Source organism: Rousettus aegyptiacus, unplaced genomic scaffold (assembly GCF_014176215.1).
Source record: "Rousettus aegyptiacus isolate mRouAeg1 unplaced genomic scaffold, mRouAeg1.p scaffold_m13_p_8, whole genome shotgun sequence".
Classification (NCBI taxonomy): Eukaryota; Metazoa; Chordata; class Mammalia; order Chiroptera; family Pteropodidae; genus Rousettus; species Rousettus aegyptiacus.
This window is the reverse complement of record NW_023416311.1, coordinates 15,716,635-15,727,914: the sequence shown is the minus strand read 5'-3', so window position 1 is coordinate 15,727,914 and position 11,280 is coordinate 15,716,635. Positions and strand designations below refer to the sequence as shown.

Below are 11,280 nucleotides of genomic sequence, written 5' to 3'. Positions count from 1 at the left end.
CCCACATTGCGAATGCAGGCAGACAAACTATTTCCTGTACTACAAACATCAGGTGACAGTCTGTTTGTGCCATACGTCTCACCAAGACGAGAGCTCTGCAGAGTGGCGTGGGCACGCTGCTCCCGCAGGAGCTGGCGCTGTGAGTGTCCTTGATAAACCTGGTTAAAGAGGACATGCAAGCGAGGCAGCAAGTACTGTTGCACTGGCAACTATAGCTTAAAGAAAAAAAAGATCCTGAGAAAACTGCAGAGTCGAGGTGACAGGATAAGTGGGGAGTCGTCTTACACTGCATCACACAGGTCTCCTCATGGAGAGTGGGCACAGGGGATGAGAAACAAGGGAGAGAAAGGCTGCAGGAGTGTGTGGGAGAAACCAAAGTCCAGTATGTGAGAATAATGGGGGAAAACTCAATAGAAAGAACTTACATGTTCTCTCCCAACCTTCTGGGTTCTCAAATCAAAGAGAAATGAAAATGCCTAAGGAGCATTAAATAAGAATGAAATTCAGAAAAACACCAGTCTGGTAGAACTAATCTATTTCAAATAAGGGATGAAAAGAAAAAAAAAAAGGAATTTTGAGTCACACGAGCCCGTTCCCAAGCTTCACAGAGATAATTTCATTTAACACAAGTAAAGGTCAACCCCTATGCTATTCGTTGTGCCGTGTGATGCCGTTTTATGTGGTGAGCTTAGGGATGTGGGAACCGAGTGTGCCCAGGTTCATTGTTTCGAACACGCACACCATGACATATGCAGACCGAGCAGAGCCTCAGGACCACACACCCACACACAACTTGTCACATAACGTTCACAGATCACGGGGCCGTGCTGCTGAGGAGACCAAGTCCCAGGGAAGGCAACTAACTCATCCAAAATAACCTCACTGGGCATGCGCATGTGTCTGCTGAACCATTCTCTCACAAACTTAACTTTGTGCATGTAACTTGCACACACATAGGTAAGCACAGAAACTTCTTGAAAGGCCACACACTAGTCTGCTCCCAGTAATCACCTGTGAGGGCTGAGAGACTATGGAGATTTGCATCGTCTTTGATTTTTATAGCTTCTAAATTTGCTACAGTGGATATAGGAATATATAATTTTAAAAAGGAAGTTTGAATTTAAAGAAGACAGGAAAGGTGTAGGGTGCGGGCCCTTCAGGGAAAATGCTGGGAGGACACCTGAGTGACCCTCCCTCTTCCTCCGCACAGCGCTGTCTGCCTTGAGAGCAAAGCCATGTCTTGTGAGTCTCCTAACACGGGAGACCCTGCATTTGCTGGAATTTCAGGGGATACATTAAAGCTGACGTTTTGCCTTGTTTAATGAGCGATGAGCTAAGGCACCTGACTCCAGTGCCTGGGAGACCCTAGCCCCACCCAGGAGGGGGCCCCCGAGAACATCACCCAGCACCTGTGGGGTTCACACCTTTCTGGTGAAGTAATAATGGGGCACTTCCATTCCCAGAAGAGACTGGTAGGTGGGAGGCCGGTGGAAGCTGTCTTGAAGCAAGAAGCCATGCTCTTCGGAAATGAAGAAGGACAGAATCAACACATCCACCTGAGAGAGAGGGGAAAATATTGTTCTGGTTTTAGTTTGGCAATACACTTTTCTATTTTGCATCTAATTCCCATTTCCATTGCCGGGGTATTTATACAAAACACAGAGAAAACAGAGGACGAGCACACTGACACAGATAATCCACTCTCCTCCTGGGCATATGGCAAGCATGCCAGTCTCCGCTGCCATCTGCTGCACTTCGGAAAAACTGACGCAGTCCCTGGAAGGATGCGCGTCATTGGGTTTGAGAGCGGCTAGGCCCTTCTCACTGACTGATTTCCTTGTAGCAAAGACTAATCATTTCCACCCAGTTGGTGAATGAAACTCAGAAGAGCTCTAGTGTTTCAACAGACACACCCTTCAGTTTTTTTCACTCTGATTTAAAAACCACCCAGAGCAACAGCAACAAAAAAAATTCTTGCTTCTGCTTTTGAGGAACAGGAAATACAAGGGGAGAGGCAAGGGACTCCGTAGGACCCTGTCCTGTGGGACACAGAACAGCAACATCAGGCTGCAACCCCTTCTGAACAGGAAATCAATAGGTTGAGGGGTGCTAGAGCCTTTCCTTGCTGTGTGAATTCTTACAATTCCTCATCGTCTTCATAAAAGACCAAAAGAACTATCTGATCAAACTGCCAAGAAGTGCCCTTCACATGCATGCTCCCTCCTCTTTCACTCATTATCAATTTCCACATTCTTATGACTTGTCTGGACTTGTCACCAGGCCCTCTATCTTGAAGAAAATTCCTCTGGCAATGTCTCTGCTTCTCTCGATCGAATGACAGAGACACCACCTCAATACATTTTACCACTTAAGTGTTTTAGAACCAAGGATTGGATTCGCTTCTGGAAGTTTCAGGGTACGGATACTGATTATTGATCATCTCTGGAGGTCAAAACTCTTACCATTCTGGAAGGGAAATTCCTTTGGCAGGAGATAAGCCTCCTAAAGTTAGAGGCTGCTGTCCTTTGCTGACTTACTGAGGACCCTACTTATAAATTCTCCTGGAACAAGGTGGGTCAGGGAGAAGCACAGCAGACCACCAGGCTTTCTCAGGGAATGCTGGATATCCCACAAGATACAAAATGTGGAAAGGGTCAAGGTCCTGGCCCCTGGGGTGGGGGGATGGAGCCCTAAGAGTTGTCAGTATAGGGGAGGGAGGACCCGCAGAGCTCGACGAGTGGAGTGGCAAGAGCAGAGGGCAGTGACTGAGGCAAGGAGGACGCTTCGGTGGGAATCGGCCTTGTCTGAAGGTCATGGGAGTTTGTGAAATGAATGAGGAGTCAGCAGGCTGCCCCAGTCACTTAGTCACAGGACGTGTTAGCACCAAGGGGTTAATTTACATTAACTGTTTCAATAAAGAGCTCTGCCCTAGAGAGAAAATAACATGTGCCAGCTGGGATAAAGGACAAAGTATGACACTGAGTCAGACCAGACAGAGAGGACGGGGCCAGCCCCCGGCGCAGAGGGGACAGATGTAGCACGCATCCTAGAGGGGGAGGCTCTGCTGCACGTGAATGAATTTCCCTGTAACTTTCCCATAAACCTCGTGACCAAGATTATGAGCCCACACACGTCTAAAGTCCCCACAAGTCTAAACACAAACAGAGTTCCTTGTAGTACCGTGGGGCCAGCGCTGTCCTCGGTGTGGGCCTTCCTGTCTGTGGGCTGCTGGTGGGCTCCCATTACCTCAGGAACAGCCTCGCACACGAACAGCCTGGGCTCGCTCTGATCCCAGAAGTGGCTCACAGGAACGAGATGTGCTAGCCTCTCGTCCACAAAACCATGGTTCCTGAAAAAGAGACCCGTCCAGAACGCTGAGAGAGCATTCCTGCTCTCAGCCTCCGAAACACCTTCAGGCCGGTCTCCGGTCAGTGTCAGCAGGCCACACACATCTGAGTCCCAGGATGCCCAGCTTGGAAGCACCTTCACACGCCATGTTGCTATGCAGCCTGCCTGATTGATTATACCCTTGCAGATAAAAAAAATGTTAAAAATGGTTGAAAGAGTCCCAGTGGAGTGTAGCTGGAGAGATAGACAATGAGGCTTTGGCTCTACAGGTCCTGAGGAGGGTCTCTGACGCAGGCCCCAAAGTCCAGGACCAGCGGGTGGACCTCGAGGCAGGAACGTACCTCCTGTTGGGCTTGGGTTCCAGTCCCAGCTGTGTGATATGGTGCATTTACCCCTGGCCCCTCCCACTTCTAAATCTCCATGTGTTACGGGCCCAGAACAAGATGAAGAACTTTAGGGAGACAAAATGGGTTGGGTGGCAAAAAAAGGATCAGATCCTAAAAGAAGGATGGCGGCCGATGGAAGACAGTGAGCCTCACCTTAGTGCCACCTGGAGGAGTGTGACAAGTCAGGGATGGGCTCCATGTGCCTGTGAGGCTATGCAGGAGCAGAGACCTGACCCTATAGGAAACCAGTGGCCCTCACAGATGTCACAGCTCCAGGACCGAGCAGAAAGCAGGGCAGGTAGACAAGCACAGTGGTATAGATGAAAGCATTTATGGGAACTTATGGAGCACCTGTGACCTCTTGGGACGAGTCTGGTGAGTAGTGCAGGTGGACACCAGGACAGGGCTCAGAGGCTCCTGCAGCTCCTGGGGGGAAAGCACAGATGACAGGCAGAAGGTCGAAGGGAAAGTGTGACTCGGAGGCATTTCAAAACGAGAACATTGGGGATTATAGTTATGGAGAGTGGGGTCAAAGGAAAGGTTAGTTCTGAGGTTTTAGATGAGGTGACCCAGAAAAATGGTGTTATGGACAAAAACAGGGTCTCTAGGGAGTGATTTGGGGTCTATTTTTGAGGTGATGGCAAGGAATTCTAGGGACATCTGGAGATGGAGAAGCGGAGCCAAACTTGGTGAGAAGTGAAGATGAGTGTGTTTGGGTAGGGCCGCCAGCAGGTGCGAGTTTAAGCCACCAGGAGAAAGAAGGTTCCAGAAAGAGATTCTGAGGAGAGAGGTGGGAATGTGCGGGGCAGGCTAGACTGGGGAAGGAGGGAGATGTGACAGGAGCAGAAGGAACAGCGTGGCCAGAGAAAGGCGCTGGCTCGTCATCCCTGACAGCCGCCCCTGGATCGTCAGCCTGCGGGCTTCTCGCCTCTGCACTTGCTTTCGCGGCTCATACACGGATCTGGAGCATCAGCCACACTGCTGCTCAACGACAGGGGCCAGTATATGCACTTCGATGCTATTAATATTTTCTTAGTAGTAGAAGGAACTGCATATATATGTTACATAAACTCCCTGAAGAAAGACAATTAATTTTTCTAGAAGTATTTTTTCCTTACAAGGTACACACCCTCCCTACCATTAAACATGCTGATGGGTCTGATGTTCACTGAGTTTCTATCCTGTGATTTGGGGTTATTTCTGTAGATATCTCATTCATAGCCCTTTCAGAAGCTAATTCTAGAATACTAGAACCTAGAAAATAAGAGATTAAAGACCCAAATCTATCCCAAATGTCTGTGTGTTTCTGCTTTATGTTTTATCTTCGCTATGAGTAATTGCTGGGGTCTTTTGAAGTTTAAAGTATAACTTAGTAAAACCTGCTTAGAAGTTGACAAGTAACTGAGTGTCATTTTAAACATTTTTTTCAACAAAACCATCCCAAACCCCCATCTTACTTCTTGGCTTCCTGTCCATTAAAGGTCAATGTCTCTCGCCAATCAATCTGTCCTGTCTTGAAGTCGAAGATGGTCACTGTGTCCATTTCCACATCATAGAAGCAGATTTTTGAATCAGGGCTGTTGTCAGCCTGAGGGAAGAGAAAATCGGAAGTTCATGGTGACCACACGTCTAAGAAAAACACGTCCTGGTGCCAATGACCCACCAGCCACCGTGGCCAGCATACTTCCATAATTCAGAATTTGAACATCAATTTACCTTCATCTCACTGAATGGCTGCTGAATTGCTACTTTATAATATCAGAGAATTGAAAACGAACCCTAAAAAATTATACAGGTCAACTATAGCTGTCCAGCAGTTCTCGATACTGACTTGAGTGCGACATCATCTTGGCTGAGGTGGATTAACCATGGGAACAAGAAGGAATCTGGATTCTGATAAACCAAATCTGATTCAGCTGCGCAGGGGTTGGTTTGGGTGTCTGAGAAACTGTTCTGCATCCACATTGAAGGAATGAGGCTGCCCTCCCTCTGGGAATCTTCTCCCAAGTGCTCTGGGTTCTCAATTCATCCTGCCTATGCTCCACTCTCTCCACTCCCTGCAGACACTCTCTTTTATTTGGCCAACCCCATGGGATGCTCTCGTTTGTTCTTCCTGAGTCCTGGCTACTCTGCCATTGTAGTCGTGCTGTGAGCAGGAATCTCAGCCACAGCACAGCTGGCTGTGTCCTTGGACAAGGAACTTATCTCAGTCTCCTCACTTGCCAAACAGGAAGTGTTAGGTGCAAGATGCCACAGCTACTACTGTGAACGCTATCATCATTGCTCATCGTCTCTTTTTTCTTCCTGATCCTCACTCAGGAGAGGTATGTGTGCGCACACATACACACACTCGAAACTAAGAAAAGGGAACTGGCTTGGTTGCTAAGGGCAACAAATGCCAAGAACTTAGGAAGACTGTTAAAAGCTTTATTCTAGGAAAATGGTAAATGAGATGCGAGTACTTTAGAAAAGGTAATAAAATGGAAATGTGCCAAAATTTTAGACTAAAGGAGATACTGCAGGCTTAAAAGCGGTAGAAGAAATCACAAAATCATCAACAGGTTTGACTGCATAAAAATATAAGTTTTAGCCATCACTAGTACATAGCAAAATGAAAAACAAATGACAAACTGGGAGCAACATCTGCAGCACACAGGATGGGCAAAGTTCCTCCCCTGGTTTTCGGCATTCAGTCTCTATGGGAACAAGGGCCTGCACCATCCCGACCTGGCACCTCTCTCTCCTCTCCCCCATCTTTCCTATCCAAAGCCCACTCCCCTCATCCCTGGGGACTGCATATGGGGGGAGGGGACTATTTTTCACTGTAGGCCCCCTATGCTAACTGAACTTTTTCTTTTTTTGATTTTTACTTTTACCATGGGCAAGTATTCTCTGCTCTTGCTGCCCCTGCCCCCGACCTGTGCTTACCCATCTCTTCTTCCTGGACTTTCATACTTCCTTCTCTTCTGCCTCTTCTCATCAGTTAATCTCTCTTGACCTCATTTTGCTCTTCCGAATCAGGTCTCTGGAGTAAGTGGTCACTGCACTGTCCCCACTCACCCCATGGAAATGGCCCTTCACAGGATCACCGAGGCCCTCCCTACAGCCCGTGAACCGCATTTCTGTGCCCACACACAGATATCCTGGCACTGCCCCACATACTGAACAAACAAGGGACCTGCGATCTCCTGGCATGTGGTCCTTGGCTGCCCTCCCCCATCTCCTCAGCTGCCCCCACCTCCCTAGCCATGCCACTCTCTCAGCCTCTCCAGGTCCCATCTTGGTCCTCAGATTGGCAGCTGCTGCACTGTTCCTCTCGAGGACACCTATCTCTAGCCAGACCTCACTTCTGAGACCCAGGATTGTGTTTTTTAACTGCCCACTTACTGCCTCTCAGATGCCTCAAACTCAGCACATGGAAACGGGAGGGTTAGAAACAGCTTCTGCCCTTCCCTGCCTACACAGCCAGTCAACCCCCAAACCCTGGGGAGGGCTGTGAGGGTGCCAAGGGGACTTCTGCGCCCCAGGCTCCTTAACCCACCATGTACAAACATCTCTAAAAAGACACTACAACATCATGCTTCTGCCTCCACCTATGTTAATGTCAGCTCCTATGTGATAGCCCACTGACCATGCCAGCATTGGCTTCACCCCTCTGTGACATCGGACCCTCAGCAAGACCATGCTTCTGCTGATGGACTCACTTTCTGGGTGCCTTGACCGGGTTGCATCCTTCCCCACTGCATCCTCACAGCTTGGCTCAACCATTGGCTCATCTGGGAGCCTCCTGACTCCCTGGATAGTGACTCGCTTTCCTAGCACTGATCACTGTCCCCCCAACTCTCACCAGGGTTGTAAAAATGTACCTGTTTGCCTCGTTTTTGGATCAATGTCTGTTCAACTACAAGAGGAGGGGCGAGTCCTCTTGTTTAACTAATTCGTTTGTACCTACAGTGCCCAGCAAAATGCCTGGTATAAGGAAGGCAATCCGTAATCAACTCTTAAGTGAATGAACAAGAGCACAAACAAATGAATGAAAACATGAACAAATACTAAAGGGTGGAAGGCACCACCCACCTGGAAGAGGGTGAACATGCCCTCCCTTCAAACCTGCCATGCAGTCGCCTACACCATGACATCACTCATCTCTAAGCAAGAGGCTTAAAGGTGCCTTCAACAGTCCTGTTACTCCCTCGGGCCAGGCAAGAGAGTTCAGTTGAGCGATGAGAAGAGACAGAAAAGAAAAGAGGAGAGGGGCTCTGTAAAGAAGAAACCACTGTTTTGGATGAAATAAGAAATGAAGAGAGGGAGGAAGAAACAGAAGCTGTGCAGATGGGGAGGCAAGAATGGCACCAGGTGGGAGAGGACACAGGCGGGGGTAGCAGGGAGAGGAGACCCTGGAGAGGGGACAAGAGGAAGAGGAAGGGGAGCTGGGATAACAAGAGCCACACAGAAGTGGACTCAAAAGGCAGCCAGAAAGAATGATGATCCTTTGAGGGTAACTAGCGGAGACGGAAAAAGAGGGGCAGAGGCGGGCCCCCTGCAGTGCCCACCTTGCTGAGGAGGATGCTGATCTTGTTGCCGTTGGCGTTACATCTGAGTGATGCAATGCCTCCCACTCCGGGGACCAGCTCAGCCAGGTTCTTGCAGCTGCAGTGCACCTTCGCCTCTCTGCAGGGAGAAGGACAAGGATCTCAGCACAAACCGAAGGCTCATTGTGTAAAGACTCGCTTCTTGGAGTGATCCAAAACCCTTGTTCACAGAAGCTCTGAGTTCCACCTGATGGCCTAGCTGCTCTCACCCTGGGGTTCCTTGTGCCCCTGGAAATGGGCCAGGCTCAGAATACAGGGTGAGTTTGTAAAGTTCTTAGGTTCTTAAGAGCAAATATGTATGATTCTCTTACCCATCTTCTTCCTACACAGAGTACTTTATTAAAAATGTTGCTCTGGCCTTGCATTTCCCCTTGCAGCAGGTTTGTGATCTTTCCTTTCAGAAAGGGACTGCTTCATCACATTTTGTTATACTTGCATAGTTCTCCATCACATGGATGAACTAAAAAAACTGCTCCTCTCTGGAACCACTATAAACCACTAGAAACCACTATAAACCACTATAAACCACTATAAACCCAGTATTGTTAACTACTGGTAACAAATGGCTCTTATTTGTTACCAGTAGTTAACAATACTGGGTTTATAGTGGTTTCTCGTCACCTTGTTCACATTATCATTCACTTTTTCTCAATTCTTCCTTAACACACTCTTCCTGTCCCTGTATTCCACCAGGACCTGCATGACATTTGGTCTTCATGTCTTCTTAGGCTCCTCTCGGCTGGGACCATCTCAGACTCTCCTGTTTTTGATGCCTCAAGAGTTTTGAGGAGGAATTGTTAGCTGTTCTATAGAGCAAGGGTTCCCAACTCCTGGGCATGGACCAGTACTGGTCTGTGGCCTATTAGGAACTGGGCTGCACAGCAGGAGGTGAGTGGCAGGTGAATGAGCCAAAGCTTCATCTGTATTCGCAGCCGCTCCCTAGCATTAGCATCACCACTCTGTCTCAGATCATGAGACATTAGATTCTCATAGGAGCACCAGTCCCTTGTGCCAAAAAAAGTGGGGACTGCTGCTATAGAGTGTTCCCGCACTGGGATGAGTCTGATATTTTTCTCATAATTAGACTGGGGTGTGGGTTTAAGGAGAAGAGCCCCGAGGTACAGTGCCATTATCATCACATCAAGGGTCATGTCATTGACATGACTCATCTCTGTGATGTTGACCTTGGTCTCTCCTGTCCAAAGGGGTGTCTATAAAGTTACTCACTTTCCCCCTCCCCATACTGTCCCCTTCGGAAGGATGTCACTAGTGCAGCCCACACTCATGGAATAAGGAGTTATGCTTCCCTCTATAAGGGAGGAGCATCTACATAAATTATTTATAATTTTTCTGTATAGGAAATTTGTCTCCTCTCCTCTAATTATTAACTTACTCAATCACTTTTTCATATCAGTATGAACTCATATTTATTTTCTACTTTAGATTATAACATCATGCTATTTTATTTTGTTGCTCAAATTGTTCCGGCTTTGGCCACTGGGAGATCTTCCAGCTGGCTCCTACGTCCCTTTAACAAATCCCATCGTTGTATTTTTTTTAAAGCACATTCTAACTTTCTGGCACACAAGATGCTCTAGGCTTATCGTGTACATTCCCTAGAATCAGCCATTTCTCCAAGGACCTTGGTGTGGAAGTGCTGTTAGAAACCCTGGTCTGGTGTGCTGGTTGCGCTTGGGGTGTCCTTGCTTCTAAGCCCTCAGCTGACAGAACAAGGCAATATGTGTGCACTAACTGGTGTGTAGACATATCTATAAATATTTTCATACGTATCCATCTGTATCTATGTTAAGATAAACATGACTTTGAACTCATGTCTCCAGCTCTAATCCATCACCATAGGGATCACTCACTCTCACCTCCTCCTGCTCGTCTGAACCCCCCACCCCAACAGTGAGGACCTGGCTCCACCACCCTCCGTCCATTCACTTCACTGTTCACTTTCAGTGTACCTATCAGATTGTCGCCCTGTAGCCCTGTGGGAATTAACTTTGTCAACTACAACGCCATGCTGTGTGCAGTCCCTGTGCCTTTAGTCTTACAGTTGCTACTCATTACCAAAGTGACTTAGGCCAGCCATACCCTCTCCAGGGAGCTCGTTTCACACATCTGTAATGAAGGTAGATTGTTTTGTAACCTTCTGTATTCCATTCTGTGATCCACAATTTAAGAGATTTTTTAAAAATTTGCACACACCAAGGCTCGCTTTGCGTTATGAAGTTACATGGTTTTTGACAAACACACAGTGTTGCGTACCTATCACAAGGGAAAGTTTCAACACCCTAGGAAATCCCCCAAGCACCCCCTGTTCGACACCCCTCTTCCTCTCCTGTGCTGCTCATTTCTCCATCATGCAAAGATTAAGAATTTAGGTGACAATATACGGTGTTTCAAAACATTAAGTGGCATGTTAATGTGGAAATGAGGACATAGTTTTCTAGCTGCTATCCATTTTCTACCTACCACATTATCTCCTAATTTTTCAAATGGACAAAAATTGTACCTTCGGGACAGATCAAAGCTTTTAAAGTGAGCCAAGTCTGTCCCTACAACCAGGAAATTTCCACAGATGTCAAAGAAGCATGGGTTCCCCTCCGTCTCAGAGAATAGCAAGAGTTGTTTCACAGTCCCCTGAGGAAAAGGAAAAGACAAGGAATTCAGAAAAGCAGCTTGTATAGCATTTCACTTTGCGACACAGCATTTTTCACAGAGAATCGCGTACGCTTCACTCCTGCATCCAGTCAGCGGCCCAGTGGCGACCAGCACTCTAGTGGATTCTAATATGGGAAGGGAAGGATGGGGTCCTGCCCTCAGGGACCCCTCATGCTTACGGTCCTGTGGGGGAGACAGACAGCAACAATGTCAACAGGAAATACACATGTAACCTCAACCCCAGAAGGTGACAGAGAGGTGACAAATAGGATGCTAAAAGAGAA

At 47.7% G+C, this 11,280-nt stretch overlaps 1 protein-coding gene across 2 annotated transcripts in view; it reads right to left on the bottom strand.

Annotated features, from left to right (window-relative positions):
* Positions 1-11,280, bottom strand: part of IFT140 (intraflagellar transport 140) — an 88,471-nt gene that overhangs the window by 43,592 nt on the left and 33,599 nt on the right. For both annotated transcript variants that reach the window (XM_016136626.2, XM_036225239.1), the window contains exons 13-17: positions 10,848-10,975; positions 8,288-8,405; positions 5,192-5,322; positions 3,181-3,349; positions 1,425-1,556 (exon numbers count right to left, since the gene is read on the bottom strand). In XM_016136626.2, the coding sequence (XP_015992112.2) occupies positions 1,425-1,556; positions 3,181-3,349; positions 5,192-5,322; positions 8,288-8,405; positions 10,848-10,975 (678 nt within the window). The remainder of the gene's footprint in view (positions 1-1,424; positions 1,557-3,180; positions 3,350-5,191; positions 5,323-8,287; positions 8,406-10,847; positions 10,976-11,280) is intronic.